The 16,674-nt window shown below is 48.0% G+C and overlaps 1 protein-coding gene across 2 annotated transcripts in view; it reads right to left on the reverse strand.

Moving 5' to 3' along the window:
• Window positions 1-233: 233 nt before the first annotated feature.
• Window positions 234-16,674, reverse strand: part of DLK2 (delta like non-canonical Notch ligand 2) — a 35,408-nt gene continuing 18,967 nt past the window's right edge. For both annotated transcript variants that reach the window (XM_040351742.1, XM_040351743.1), the window contains exons 3-8: window positions 14,779-14,892; window positions 12,284-12,373; window positions 12,062-12,125; window positions 9,629-9,759; window positions 4,810-4,954; window positions 234-1,697 (exon numbers count right to left, since the gene is read on the reverse strand). In XM_040351742.1, the coding sequence (XP_040207676.1) occupies window positions 983-1,697; window positions 4,810-4,954; window positions 9,629-9,759; window positions 12,062-12,125; window positions 12,284-12,356 (1,128 nt within the window). In that variant the 5' untranslated portion in view covers window positions 12,357-12,373; window positions 14,779-14,892 and the 3' untranslated portion in view covers window positions 234-982. The remainder of the gene's footprint in view (window positions 1,698-4,809; window positions 4,955-9,628; window positions 9,760-12,061; window positions 12,126-12,283; window positions 12,374-14,778; window positions 14,893-16,674) is intronic.

The following is a 16,674-nucleotide window of genomic DNA, read 5'->3' on the forward strand; positions in this document are numbered from 1 at the left end:
CTGCAATTTATGTTTTATTTATTTTCTTTCGTTTGTTTGCGCCTCCCCCAATAATTTTGAGCTCCAGCCGCCACTGATCAAGAGTCATGCAATCAGACTTGCTGCAATTGGGCAACAAACAATTAAGCCTGGCAAGTCTAGCAATAGATTAGCGAGTCATTTTTAAACTTCCAGCACAATTGCTTGCTATCTGGGTTTCCCCTTCTAATACTCGCACACAACATTCCCAGACATTTTGTGTAAAGGGTGTTTACTATATATTGATCTGCAGAGGGCGCACTTCCCACATTATATCAACACCAGGCTTCTGTTACTTATACACATTAGTCCATAGTACACAGGAGGTAATGTTTTAAAGGGTGTATATATATATTATAGACTGGGTCAGCAGGGGGCGCTCCCATCCTGTTGTGACTATGGCAGTCATCTCCACGCTGCACAGAATATTTACTCTGACTATTCGGTGTGAGCGCTCTCGCTCCGCATGGCAGAGATCTCCAGAGATAGTAAGAAATGTGGCAAGCAGGTGACACTATAAACAATCCACATCCTGTTATTCTTCCTTTGAGAAGTAGGTATTCCCTGGGTCACATCCAAAGCACAGATAGAGCGTCTACATAGAACAGCGCCCATGCACAGATGTACATGTTGCTTGCGCTAGTATAGCGAGCGCCAATGAGGGCCTGTCCTGGCTAGCCAGGCCTCTCCCCGCCTTAGTGCCGACAGCCCAGGCCATTATGTAGTGACATGATACCAGTACAGAAGAATGGCAGTACCAAGGCACATGTACGGCAGGAGTTGGGCCCAAAGGCAACTTTAATACATAGGCCTTGTATAGTCCTTATCCATCAAATGCACTGCGTATCCAAACCAAGATGTGGGCATCGCAGCAGTACTTCTAAGGTACCAGGATGCCGTTGCCCAACCTCAGGGCGTCCTGTCCATTTTAAAGTCACAATAAGAATCCATGTACATTGATAGGTCACAGCTCCGTCGTTTTCCGGTTCTCCGGGGCAGTCCCTTGGCACTGCTGATAGTGGGTTTTGGTATCTGCCGAAGAGTCACTACACCAGCCTGGCTGAGCAGTGCCCCGAAGTCGGTACCAAAAGACCAGACCAACAGTGAGCAGAACCACCAGGCCAGTGATGACCCCAAACACGACGACGATGATTAGCTGCAGTTCGCTCAGCCCCTGCTCCCGTTGGGTCACCACTTCCTTGACCGAGATTTTGAAGTGTCCAGCTTTGTCCACGGAAACGGGACTCCTGCGGCTTGTGCCAACTGTCCTGGTTGGCAGCGGCGTCTGAGGCGTGGGGTCCCTCGCCGATGTCCCGACCTGGTAGTCCCATGTAGACCTGGGAATTGAGATCTCACAGGACTTCCCGGTGAACCCCTCAGCACAGTAACACTCGTAGTCCCCAACGCGGTCAAAGCACCGTCCTCCGTTCTGACACGGCTTCCCCACGCAGTCATTGATATTGACCGTGCAGAAACGTCCCTGGAAGCCGTAAGGACATTCGCATGAGAAGCGGTTCACCCCATCGATGCAGGTGGCTCCGTTGGCACAAGGCCTCATCAAGCAATCGTCCACATCTGTCTCGCACAATCTGCCGATGTATCCAGCCAAGCAGCGGCAGGCGAATGCGTCTGCAAATCCATTCTCGTCCTGGCAGGTGCCGCCGTTCTGACAGGGAAACCTGTGTGGAGAATAAATGTCAACATCCCTTGTAAGAAAAAAAAAGCATGACAGGTCCTCTTAAATATGAGATCTGGGGTCAAGAAGACGGGTCTCATATTTACACAAGAATGCAATAAAAAAAATTTTTTTAACTACTTTACTTTCAGGCCAATGTTGGCACTTCTCTCCTTCATGTAAAATTCAAAAAAAATTTGCTAGAAAATTAATCAAAACCCCCAAACATTATATATATATTTTAAGCAGACACCTGGCGGTCATTGCAACTTTTTTTCTCGCACGGTATTTGCCCAATAATTTTTCAAACGCCTTTTTTTGGGAAGAAAATACGGTTTCATGAATTAAAAAATAACAAAACGGTAAAGTTAGCCCAATTTTTTTGTATAATGTGAAAGATGATGTTACGCAGAGTAAATAGATACCCAACATGTCACACTTTAAAATTGCGCACACTCATGGAATGGCGCCAAACTTCAGTACTTAAAAATCTCAATAGGTGATGCTTTAACACTTTTTACAGGTTACTATTTTCGAGTTTCAGAGGAGGTCTAGTGCTAGAATTGTTGCACACACTCTAACGCAGTGTTTTTCAACTCCAGTCCTCAAGGCACACCAACAGGTCATGTTTTCAGGATTTCCTTTAGATGAAACGGCTGTGGTAATTACTAAGGCAGTGAAACTGATCAAATCACCTGTTCAAAATAATGGAAAGCCTGAAAACATGACCTGTTGGTGTGCCTTGAGGACTGGAGTTGAAAAACACTGCTCTAACGCACAAAACGATACCTCACATGTGGGGTTTGAACGGCGTTTACATATGTGGGCGGGACCTTTTATTTCACTTAATTTTTTTATTTTTACACTTCTTTTTTTTTTTTGATCACTTTTATTCTTATTACAAGGAATGTAAACATCCCTTGTAAAGGGAATCAGTGTGACAGGTCCTCTTTATGGAGAGATGGTCAATAAGACTCCACATCTCTCCTCCAGGCTTATAAGTATAAAATCGGTGAAACAAAAATCACAGATCACATGCCGACAGCCGCGATTGCGGCTTTGTTTACTTCTGGGTACTGGGCGTGACGTCATAACGTTGCGCCCGGGCCTCCAACGGTCATAGAGATGACTGGTGACCAGTCATCTCTATGCTTTCCAGCAGCGCCGACCGATTCGCTCTCCGGGCCCCCGATGGCACGGGAGAGCCCGGAGAAGCACCGGATGGTGGCGGGAGGGGGGGGACATCCCTTCCCGCTGCCTATGAGAACGATCAAGCGGCGGAACTGCCGCTTTGATCGCTCTTATCGTGCACAGAATCGCCGGCTGAAGACGGCGATATCTGAATGATGCCTGTAGCTGCGCCCATCATTCAGATATCACCGCACAAAGCCGAGGACGTCCTCGGTCATCAAGAGGTTAAATTATGTCATTCTAAAAAAATAAAAATGTCCCTTTAAGATCTATGGGTGGAAGTGACGTTTTGACGTCCCTTCCGCCCTGCAGTGATATGGAGACGGGTGGGGACCATCTTCCCCTCACTCATCTCCATACCCAGCAAGGGACAGGGCCGGAGCCATCGGCAGTGGCGGAGGGCACCTAGGAGGGGGGGGGGCTCTCCCGCCGCTGATAAAAGTGATCTTGCAGCATATCTGCCACACAGACCACTTTTATCTTGTAGAGGACTGCCCGCTGAAGAAGAGGATGCCGGGGTTATGGTAGCTAGCTACTACTCTAACAACAATATTCCTCTTCAAACAGCCGACGTAAAACTGCGGCGGGACGGTCCGTAAGTGGTTAAAAATAATGTCCTTTAGCAAGGAACATACATTCCACATTAGTAATTATGCTACCAAAATTAGTGTGTGCCGTAAACCGCCTCCAGCATTGCTCCTGTTTCTTCTTGTCAGAGGCTGCCATTTTGCCGAAGCCCAGAGCCCCATAAGCAGCAGTGAATCTTTAGGCTGTCAGCAGATCGGCCTCTACAAATTCGGCACAGTGCCTAAAAATGGAGAGCAACTGAGCATGTGCAGAGCAGGGTGAGGCAGTGTATTACTGGATTCTAACCTCTTCCCGCCCGCACGGCGGGTTTTTACGGCCACAATGTGGCTCTGAATTGCCGGGAGGCCGTCTATATACGGCCTCCAGCCACTGGGGGGCGCGCGCCTGCCGAGTCAGTCATGTGCCGATGCACGTGCCTGGTGGCCGCGATGTCCGCCGGGCACCCGCGATCAGCAATCATGGAGACAGGGACGTGAAGTTCTGTGTGTAAACACAGAGCTCCACGTCCTGTCAGGGAGAGGAGACCGATGGTGTGTCCCTTGTATATAGGGACAACCATCGGTCACCTCCCCCAGTCAGTCCCCTCCCCCCACAGTAAAAATCACCTAGCAGGACACGTATTGTTCTACCTATTTTTCGTTAAAAAAATCTGCAATAAGCGTTTATTGATTGGTTTGCGCAAAAGTTATAGCGTTTACAAAATAGGGGGTATTTTTATGCCATTTTTATTAATATCTTTTTTTTACTAGTAATTTGCGGCGATCAGCGATTTTGTTTTTCGGTACTGCGACATTATGGCGGACACTTTTGACAAATTTTTGGGACCATTGGCATTTTTATAGCGATCAGTGCTATAAAAATGCATTGGATTACTATAAAAATGCCACTGGCAGGGAAGGGGTTAACACTAGGGGGCGGGGAAGGGGTTAAGTATGTTCCCTGGGTGTGTTCTAACTGTAGGGGGGTGGCCTCACTAGGGGAAATGACTGATCGCTGTTTATACATTGTATGAACAGAAGATCAGCATTTCTCTCCCTGACAGGACCGGGAGCTGTGTGTTTACACACACAGCTCCCGGTCCTCATTCTGTAACGAGCGATCGCGTGTGCCCGGCGGCGATTGCGCCCTCGCCCCTAGTGGCCTGCGCGAGAGCCGACGTTATTGTATGGGCTCTCGCGCAGGGGAGCCGACCTGCCGCCGTAAAACGACGGCGGCTGGTCGGCAACTAATTAAGTGGCCCACGCTCTTCAAAGGGTTAAGTACCTCTGCTCTAGAGCCTCTGCATTTTGCTCATTCCCTCATCATTCCCCCCCCCCCCCCCCTGTGATATTCCGTACCCCTCCGCCTCGCAGGGTCCTCTTTTCAGCTCGCAGTTCTTGCCATGGAAGAGTTCCGGGCAGTTACAGGCGTACTCTCCTTCTGCAGTGATGACACATTCGCCTCCATTCTGGCAGGGATCTGAGTGTTCACATAGGTGGAGGTCTGAGGAAAGAAAATTAGATGATCATTAAGGTCTCACACATAGGTGTGTGCAGCCTATTGCATTACGGTGTGCACCCCAAAGCTCCAACACACGTGTGTGTGTGTGTGTATATATATATATGTATTAAAAATGTATTAAAACATGGTTAGTGTCAGTAGAGCAGTGTCGGCGGGGCAGTGGACGGTGTCGGCGGGGCAGTGGACGGTGTCGGCGGGGCAGTGGACGGTGTCGGCGGGGCAGTGGACGGTGTCGGCGGGGCAGTGGATGGTGGCAGTAGGGCAGTGGACGGTGTTAGTAGGGCAGAGATTGGTGTCAGTAGAGCAGAGATTGGTGTCAGTAGGGCAGTGGATGGTGTCAGTAGGGCAGAGATTGGTGTCAGTAGGGCAGAGATTGGTGTCAGTAGGGCAGAGATGGTGTCAGTAGGGCAGTGGACGGTGTTAGTAGGGCAGAGATTGGTGTCAGTAGGGCAGAGATTGGTGTCAGTAGGGCAGTGGACGGTGTCAGTAGGGCAGAGATTGGTGTCAGTAGGTCAGTGGACGGTGTCAGTAGAGCAGTGGACGGTGTCAGTAGAGCAGTGGACGGTGTCAGTAGGGCAGTGGATGGTGTCAGTAGGGCAGTGGATGGTGTCAGTAGAGCAGTGGACGGTGTCAGTAGGGCAGTGGATGTGTCAGTAGGGCAGTGGACGGTGTCATTAGGGCAGTGGACAGTGTCTGTAGAGCAGTGGACGGTGTCAGTCCACTGCCCTACTGTGTCATTAGGGCAGTGGACAGTGTCTGTAGAGCAGTGGACGGTGTCAGTAGGGCAGTGGACGGTGTCAGTAGGGCAGTGGACGGTGTCAGTAGGGCAGTGGACGGTGTCAGTAGGGCAGTGGACGGTGTCAGTAGGGCAGTGGACGGTGTCAGTAGGGCAGTGGACGGTGTCAGTAGGGCAGTGGACGGTGTCAGTAGGGCAGTGGAAGGTGTCAGTAGGGCAGTGGAAGGTGTCAGTAGGGCAGTGGAAGGTGTCAGTAGGGCAGAGGACGGTGTCAGTAGGGCAGTGGAAGGTGTCAGTAGGGCAGAGGACGGTGTCAGTAGGGCAGTGGACGGTGTCAGTAGGGCAGTGGACGGTGTCAGTAGGGCAGTGGACGGTGTCAGTAGGGCAGTGGACGGTGTCAGCAGGGCAGTGGACGGTTGGGATGGGGGTGTAGGAGGGGTTAGGAGGTATTGACAGATTAGGGGGAAAAATGGGGTAATGAGAAAGCTAAGGCTTAGGTGTAAGCAGGAAAAGGTAAATAAAGGGATGATGAAAGTAAAGAAGGGGGAGCGTGAATAACCCCTCAATTTTCTATCCAGGACCGACCTCTAGTCTAGAGTGTTTTCCAGGTACTGTATACAGTATATAGAGACAGTACAATCAGCGCAATCCTAGAACAAACTAAAAATAAATAAATATGCTAGCTGAACACCAGGGAAAATTCTTAAGCCCCATGACACAAATAGGCGCATATAACTTCATATACTGTACTTCGGCAGAATGGCAGCTATGGGCAAATGAATACGTCCCCTTCAATATGCCATCAAGCAGGCTCGTGCACACCCGCCGCGTACCCCGTGAGCGTGCCCGCGGGGGGGCCTCACGGACTCGACGTCCACCGGTGTCCCGTGATCGTGACACGGAGAGGCGGAACGGGGAGATGCCTATGTAAACAAGGCATTTCCCTGTACTGCCTTGTGACATGACAGTGATCACTGCTCCTGATGACAGGGAGCAGTAGCAGTGGTAGCCCATCCCCCCCACAGTTAGAATCACTCCCTAGGACACGCTTAACCCCTTCCTAGCCCCCTAGTGTTTAACCCCTTCTCTGCCAGTGTCATTTACACAGTAATCACTGCATTTAAGTATATGGGGTACCCCTACCATTTCACAAAAAAAGTTTTAAAAATGTTTAAAAAAAAACACAGCACCAAGTTGGGGCAAGTCCTTTGATAAAAAAAAAAAAAACTCCAGCGCTGCAATCCTTCTACGATCCTGGTCCCACCGCTTCGAACAATACTGCCTCCACCGGAGGCTCTCAGCCGAATGATGTGCAAGCTATTTGACAGCTTTTTTATAACCGAGGACGGGGCCACCGTGACGTGGACAGGTGACCCCGCCCCCTCTGACGCAATGGGGGTTTCCCGTGACACGTCAGAGGGGATGGGGTCACACGTCACGTCGGTTATAAAAGAGCTGTCAAACAGCTTGCGCGTCATTCAGCCAGGAGTCTCCGGTGGGGGCGGTATCGTTCGTAGCGGTGGGTCTGGGACCGGGATTGTAGAAGGATTACAGCGCTGAAGTTTTTTTTTATTTTTATTAAAGGACTTGTTCCAACTTGATGTGTGTGTTTTTTTTAACATTTTGACAAATTTTTTTGGTGAAATGGTAAGGCTACAATGTACCCTGTTACCAATTTTACATAGGGGGGGGCCGGGATCTGGGGGTCCCCTTTTTTAAAGAGGGCTGTGGGGGTGAGGCCCTTGTTCCCATCCTCCCCATGTTAAGGGCATGTGGCCTGGTACGGTTCAGGGGCGGGGGGCGTACTCTCGTCCCCCCCCTCTTTTCCTGCGGCCTGCCAGGTTGCGTGCTCGGATAAGGGTCTGGTATGGATTTTTGGGGGGAACCCCACGTCATTTTTTTTTTATTTTGGCGCACGGTTTCCCTTAAAATCAATATGAGACCTGAAGGGCCTGGTAATGGAATTTTGGGGGACCCTTACGCATTTTTTTATTTTTCAATTACTTTTATCTGTATTTCCGGGACCCGACAATTCATTACAGCCGCGAGTAGTTTTAAATTACTTTTTTTCCTTTAGAAATGTCTTCCTTTAGAAATGTCATTTTGTGCAGTGACTGTTATAAACATGGGAAAAATGCGCTACTTTACAGGCATACTATAGACACCCCCCTAGGTATGAAATTTAAAGGAATATTTCACTTTTATTCTTTCACTTATTAAAGTCACTGCTCCCGAAAAAACAACTGTTTTTAAAACTTTTTTTGCACCGATACATGTCCCCTGGGGCAGGAACCGGGCCCCCAAACACTTTTTATGACAATAACTTGCATATTAACCTTTAAAATTAGCACTTTTGATTTTTCATGTTCGTGTCCCATAGACTTTAACAGTGTTCGTGTGTTCAAACAAACTTTTTGCCTGTTGTGCCGCGAACCGGGGAGTGTTCGGCTCATCCCTAGTTCGGGGGCGGACTGACAACTCATGGGGGCCCCCGGGCAATAGGAGATTATGGGGGTCCCCAGGCAATAGGAGATTATGGGGCCACACAGTATAAACACACACACATACAGTATACACACACAGACACACAATATACACACACAGAATACAAATACATACACTGAAAAGGTACTGGAGAGACGGGGCAGCTATAATCTTGGGATTTTTAAAAAAACACAGATTTTTACATACTGTCCCTGGTTTTACTGAGGCTGGCAACCCTAATGGGGCCCCCTAGGGGCATGGGACTCTCGTGCAGTGCCGGAATGGTCAATCCGCCCCTGCCCTAATTTAAATGTGTAACGGAATGGCCCGTGATACCCAGAGACTTTTGAAGGATATGGGGTACTACTCCTGTGCCAGCTTCACCAATGACTCTTGGGTCTAGGGTCATCCTATGTTCATTAGGGGCATAGGATGACTGAGAACTGATAACTCGGATTACATGAGATGGGACAGTAATGATAATTCATGTATTGTATGTATGGTTTATTCTGACCTCAACAGGTCAATAGAGTGTGATTCATTCAATGTGTAAGGTAGACTGTTGAGATGCTAATTAAGTCCACCCGGCTGTAGTGATGAAAGCTGTGATTGCATTCTGTTGTCCATTGTGTTAATTAGGTCTGCTCCTAAGATATTTCATTGTGTATGCTAATGACACTGTTTTGTGTGAAAAGACTATTGATAATAGATGTGGAATGTGACTTGTCAGCTGTAGTAATTAACTCCTCTAGATGCGGTGCCAGAATGTCTGCCTGGGATGTGGATTGAGGGGGGAACTCGTTAAGCACCCATTGTGTGATGTTTTGGGTGGAGAGTTTCATTGTCCCTGTGATTACTGTAGCATGCTTGTAACTGTATATAACAAGGCTGAGTTACCATTAAAGCATTCATTCATTTGAACCAGAGACAGAGCTGTGTGTCTTGTCCTTCTGGGGAATGGAATGGGTCCTGTCTGCTGGATTGTGGATTGTCGGATAAGCTCTCGTGATTGGTGGAATGGAAGATCGTAAACGGTGTTAACCCCTGACCGTTACAAAATGTAATTTTAGTTGTTTAGTAGGTATGTATTTGTGTGAATTAGTTTTGTTGTAAATTGAAAAAAAATGGTGATCAGTAGGGGTTGAGGCTCTTTATAGGCCAGTTCAGTTCCTACACATCAATCTATGTCTAAATGGGGCTGGCCTTGTACACAGGGGCACAGTCATACTGCAACAAAAAATATGATATTCCCCAAACTGCCACCTCAGGGGTGGAAGAGCACAATGGTCTAAAATGTCTTTGTATGTTGTAGCAATTACATTACCCTTCACTTCACACTCAGTCATCAGGATGGGGATTTGGAGACACAAAGTGCCCTCTTTAGATTGCGGAGTATATTCCCAGCTTTTAAATCCATGAAAATGAACTCTGCTCACCTCTGTCACAGAAATTGCCGGCCCAGCCGCTCTCACACATGCACTGCCAAGGTTGGTGGCACACCCCATGAACGCAGCCTGGCATCCTCACACAGTCTTCACAGTACGTGCCGTCCCAGCCAGGGTCACACCTGAGAGAGAGGTCAGAAAGGATTATTCCAGGGTCACATTCTGAGAAGTCTCTGACTCTAATATCCACCATACACAAGAAAATCTGCCTGCAGTGCCCAGAGCTTCCTATGGCAAGGGTACAAAGGGAAGCAGGAACAAAAATTGTCTCTGGACAGCCGCACACTGAACAAATTGTAGCCTTTATTAAAAGAAGGACAGCACTACAAGTCACAGCTAAATAAAACCCGACCACTGACACGTTTCGCGCTGAAACTAGTGCTTAGACCAGGGGTGGGCAAACTTTTTGACTCGAGGGCCGCAATGGGTTCATATATTGGACCAGGGGCCGGACCAAGAGGAGATGGACGGTGTGTGAATTAATATATAGATATATATATCTATATATATTAGGGCTGTGGAAATTAACTATTAATTCATCGATTAATCTTTACATTTTTTGATCGATCAAAATTCTTATGATTGGTACTCGACTCTCCGCCGGCTTCAGGGAGTTCCGTCGGAGATCCGGTGACGTCACGGACACCGGCGGGGGCTTGCCGTGTCCATCTAAAGGGCTCCTTTGCTGTGCCTTCATATCTGCATGCCGGCGGGACCTCACTATCTGCCACACGCAAGGGCTGTTACACTTCCCTCTATCACTTCCCTCTATCAACCTGGAATTCTACAGCCATCCACTGGGAGTTGTGATCGTTCCCTTCACGGGACATCTACATGCCGACGGACTGATGTTAACCTCTCCTCATCTGGATTCAGCAGTGGTATCGTTGTACACATTTTTATACCAGTATCATACTTAGCTACATGTTTTTATGACTGCTTTTGGTACCGTTTGGTATTACTCGCACCATTTTTACAGTTTATGTAGCTACATCGATTTTATCTCCAGTGCAATATTTATTTATACTTGAAGACTATAAAAGTTTTAATGCTATTCCCATTGAGCGCTGCCTTTGTGTGTTTTTTGTATCCTGCTATCCATTCTTCCAGTGGTTGGTAGCTGCACTGGGAATCGGCCTGCAAGGAGATCAGCTAAAAGTAGTCGGATCTGTATGTGCATTATAATTAAATCGAAATTAGTCGATTAATCGATTAAAAAAAAAATTGATTAATCGAACACAAAAATTTTAATCAGTAACAGCCCTAATATATATATTTTTTAATACTGTACTTTATATATACACATAGCAATAGGGTACAGCGGTACAGTATAGAAAAAAATATGTATATATAAGTATAAGTACAGTGTTTAATACAGTACAGTATTAAAAAGTAAAAAAAAAAAATATATATATATATATATATATATATATATATATATATACATATACACACACACAGCAATAGGGTAAAGCGGTACAATACATATATTACAAACCAAAGCTCTTTGAAGAAACCTAACATTTGATTTTGCTGCTAAAATTACATAAACAAGCTGATGATGTGAGAAACTAAAAAAGAAAAGATAAAATGGGCACAAAGCATGACAAGGGACAGACACCACAGAAAGGAGAAGTATTATTCTATACTTCTCCTTTCTGTTTTCTGTGGTGTCTGTCCCTTGTCATGCTTTGTGCCCATTTTATCTTCTCTTTTTTAGTTTCTCACATCATCAGCTGGTTTATGTAATTTTAGCAGAAAATGCACCAATATATTGCAAACCATAACAACCAAACATCACTCGCCATCAGTTCAGATCCAAAGGAAAGTCCCGATGACTATGAAATTTCTCTGGACTTTTCCTGCACCTAGGAGGGCCAGTAACTGATCACATCCACGCCGCATGGATTGCTCCTCACAGGCGCGCGGAAAGGCAGGTGACGTCATCTGACGTGACGTCAACTCCCTACCTGCACCTGCACGTATGGTTCAATCCGTATTCTGCCCACAATGTCATTTGCCCATTCGCCCAGCCACTACAATTGTAGCTACGGCTACAATGCCGTAGCTAGCACTCCGCAGGCCGGATTAAAAGGTCCGCCGGGCCGTAGTTTGCCCAGTCCTGGCTTAGACTAAGCACTAGTTTCAGTGCGAAACGCGTCAGTGGTCGGGTTTTATTTTAATTTGCTGTGACTTGTAGTGCTGTCCTTCTTTTAATAAAAGGCTACAATTTGTTCAGAGTGCGGCTGTCCAGAGACAATTTTTGTTCCTGCTTTGCTAAGTGCATTGCCCGCACCTGAGTTGTCTGCAGCGGAGGATATTGATCTGGGTTCCCACCTGGAGCGGCTACTCCCTTTTCCAATGGTACAAAGGGAGCGGGCACTATCCATTTCATGGGGTCATCTTATAAATAGAAGGCCTCACCTGCACACTCCTTCCTCGTCGCAGTGTCCGTGGTACAGGTCACAGCGCTCCGCACACTCGTCAGCTGTGGAAAACACAAAGATTAGTCTGGTACTCTTATCACATGTGATTGGTCAGTGCTGAATTCAGGATCCTGCACTGTGTGATCATGGTGGGGTGAACCGTGCCAATCCTAAGGATGGCACACTAAGGGTGACAATAGTGAATGCATAGAGGGCTCACCTTTCACAGATGTCCAGTACGTGAATAAGACCCAACACAAGGCGGAGAGCAGGACTGGAGAGCAGCCGAGCATTGTCAGCACTGCAGGGGCTATAGGAAGATCAACAGTGTGATGTTACTGCCACACACACCACACGGTACACTGCAACATGCACCCAGTGGTAAACTGCACAACACACACCGCACGGTACACTGCAACATGCACCGCATGGTAAACTGCGCAACACACACCGCACGGTACACTCCAACATGCACCACATGGTAAACTGCGCAACACACACCGCGTGGTACATTCCAACATACACCACATGACAAACTGTGCAACACACACCGCATGGTACATTCCAACATGCACCACATGGTAAACTGCGCAACACACACCGCACGGTACATTCCAACATGCATTACATGGTAAACTGCGCAACACACCGCACGGTACATTCCAACATGCATTACATGGTAAACTGCGCAACACACCGCACGGTACATTCCAACATGCATTACATGGTAAACTGCGCAACACACCGCACGGTACATTCCAACATGCATTACATGGTAAACTGTGCAACACACACCGCACGGTACACTCCAACATGCACCACATGGTAAACTGCGCAACACACACCGCACGGTACATTCCAACATGCATTACATGGTAAACTGCGCAACACACCGCACGGTACATTCCAACATGCATTACATGGTAAACTGCGCAACACACCGCACGGTACATTCCAACATGCACCACATGGTAAACTGCGCAACACACCGCACGGTACATTCCAACATGCACCACATGGTAAACTGCGCAACACACCGCACGGTACATTCCAACATGCATTACATGGTAAACTGCGCAACACACCGCACGGTACATTCCAACATACATTACATGGTAAACTGTGCAACACACACCGTACGGTACATTCCAACATGCATTACATGGTAAACTGCGCAACACACACCGCACGGTACACTCCAACATGCACCACATGGTAAACTGCGCAACACACACCGCACGGTACACTGCAACATGCACCCCATGGTAAACTGCGCAACACACACCGCACGGTACATTGCAACATGCACCACATGGTAAACTGCGCAACACACACTGCACGGTACACTCCAACATGCACCCCATGGTAAACTGCACAACACACACCGCACGGTACACTGCAACATGCATTACATCGTAAACTGCGCAACACACACCGCGCGGTACATTCCAACATGCACCACATGACAAACTGTGCAACACACACCGCATGGTACATTCCAACATGCACCACATGGTAAACTGCGCAACACACCGCACGGTACATTCCAACATGCATTACATGGTAAACTGTGCAACACACACCGTACGGTACACTGCAACATGCATTACATCGTAAACTGCGCAACACACACCGCACGGTACACTCCAACATGCACCACATGGTAAACTGCGCAACACACACCGCACGGTACACTGCAACATGCACCACATGGTAAACTGCGCAACACACACTGCACGGTACACTGCAACATGCACCCCATGGTAAACTGCGCAACACACACCACACGGTACACTGCAACATGCACCCCATGGTAAACTGCACAACACACACCGCACGGTACACTGCAACATGCATTACATCGTAAACTGCGCAACACACACCGCACGGTACACTGCAACATGCACCCCATGGTAAACTGCGCAAAACACACCACACGGTACACTCCAACATGCACCCCATGGTAAACTGCACAACACACACCGCACGGTACACTGCAACATGCATTACATCATAAACTGCGCAACACACACCGCACGGTACATTCCAACATGCACCACATGGTAAACTGCGCAACACAGACCGCACGTACACTGCAACATGCACCACATGGTAAACTGCGCAACACACACCGCATGTACACTGCAACATGCACCACATGGTAAAGTCTGCAACACGTACCGCATGTACACTGTGCAACACTGCAACATACACCACATAGTAAACTGTGCAACACGCACGGCACGTACACTGCAACATGCACCGCACGGTAAACTCCACCATGCACCACATGGTAAACTGCGCAACACACACCGTGCGGTACACTGCGCAACACTGCAACATACACCACGTGCGGTGTGCAACACACACCGCATGTACACTGCAATATTCACCACATGGTAAACTGCGCAACACTTCAACACACACCACAGATACACTGCAAAATACATCACATGGTAAACTGCAACACTGCCACACACACTGTACGGTACACTGCAACATGGTACATTGGAACATACACTGTAGGGTACACTGTGCCACACTTTAACACACCGCAGGGTACATTGTGCCACACCACATAATGTACTGCGCCACACTGCAATACACACCAATCAGTACTTTGCCCAACACTGCAAAACAAACTTCACAAAAGACACTGTACATACACAACACTGCAGTCACTATATCCACACACTTCAATATGTATTCCCATACCTGCCTACAGTGGAAGGGCCGGCTGGCCGTCCAGCTGTCTATGGGTAGAGGAGAAAAGTTGGCTTCATCCTGAAGAGAGGAGAGTCCATCAGAGCAGAAGAGTGCAATCTTCACCTGTGGAGACATCAGTTGTAGAGGTGACACTGGTGCTGCTAAGCTGAATAATGGAATAAGATCAGTTGCCCTATGAGGTATAATAACAAACTCAACACAGAAATTGCAAGAAAATAACTAAATGATATTCTTCGCAACTAAACACCCTCCTTATATTTAAGGCCTCGAAATCAATCCAAATATCTTTTGGGATGTGGAAAGAATCTTTTTGCTTTTTGAGGCAAAATGTACCACATTTGCCTCAAAATGGGTTTATTTATTCTCTTTTGGACCAAAAAACTGCAGGAGCATGGACTTGTGTCCATCCAGGAATTGGATGGACACAAGTCGGTTGTCGGCCTTGATAACAATGTATTCCGTGTACATCCTCTGCCCCACCAGACTGTAGCATGGGCCCCTGTGCCCAGTCTTTGGAACTGCAGTCCTTACCAGTGTTCCCACAAGGGGGATTGAGTTTTGCTGGGAGATTCTCCCATTACTGACTGCTGATATGCAAATACTGTAGAGTAGATAGATAACTGAAGTACTGAACTGACCGGCAAAGAGTGGTCCAAAAAGAAACTATAGACGGGGCAAGAAGTGCTCAGGCAGAGCCATTGCATTGCAGGTGGCAGATAAATAGTAGTAGTTTACCAAGCCAACATTTCCTTCCCCATTCACAGATCAACCTGTTCTATCCACAGACCCGTCTTTCCTTTCCCATCTTCATAAACACCTTCCCCCTCTTTCACAGAACTGCATTCCCCCCCCCCCCCCATTCTACAGACCTACCTTTCCTCCCCTATTCACAGACCTTTCTTCCCCTATCCAGACACACACCATTTCTCTTTATCCATAGACAGGCATTTCCTTTTCCACCCACAGATCTACCGTCCTTCTCCTATCCACAGACCCACCTTTCCTCTCCATCCACAGACCCACCTTTCCTCTCCATCCACAGACCCACCTTTCCTCTCCATCCGCAGACCCACCTTTCCTCTCCATCCGCAGACCCACCTTTCCTCTCCATCCACAGACCCACCTTTCCTCTCCATCCGCAGACCCACCTTTCCTCTCCATCCACAAACCCACCTTTCCTCTCCATCCTCAGACCCACCTTTCCTCTCCATCCGCAGACCCACCTTTCCTCTCCATCCACAGACCCACCTTTCCTCTCCATCCACAGACCCACCTTTCCTCTACATCCACAAACCCACCTTTCCTCTCCATCAACAGACCCACCTTTCCTCTCCATCCACAGACCCACCTTTCCTCTCCATCCACAGACCCACCTTTCCTCTCCATCCGCAGACCCACCTTTCCTCTCCATCCGCAGACCCACCTTTCCTCTCCATCCACAGACCCACCTTTCCTCTCCATCCACAGACCCACCTTTCCTCTCCATCCACAGACCCACCTTTCCTCTCCATCCACAGACCCACCTTTCCTCTCCATCAACAGACCCACCTTTCCTCTCCATCCACAGACCTACCTTTCCTCTCCATCCACAGACCCACCTTTCCTCTCCATCCACAGACCCACCTTTCCTCTCCATCCACAGACCTACCTTTCCTCTCCATCCACAGACCCACCTTTCCTCTCCATCCACAAACCCACCTTTCCTCTCCATCCACAGACCCACCTTTCCTCTCCATCCACAGACCTACCTTTCCTCTTCATCCACAGACCCACCTTTCCTCTCCATCCACAGACCCACTTTTCCTCTCTGGTTCTTGGATTGCCTTTTATGCTTTGTATAAAGTGGCATCTCAGGGCTCTGAGTTGCTATACTTCCAGGCAGAG

The sequence above is a fragment of the Rana temporaria genome, chromosome 4 (assembly GCF_905171775.1).
Source record: "Rana temporaria chromosome 4, aRanTem1.1, whole genome shotgun sequence".
In the NCBI taxonomy this organism is placed as follows: domain Eukaryota; kingdom Metazoa; phylum Chordata; class Amphibia; order Anura; family Ranidae; genus Rana; species Rana temporaria.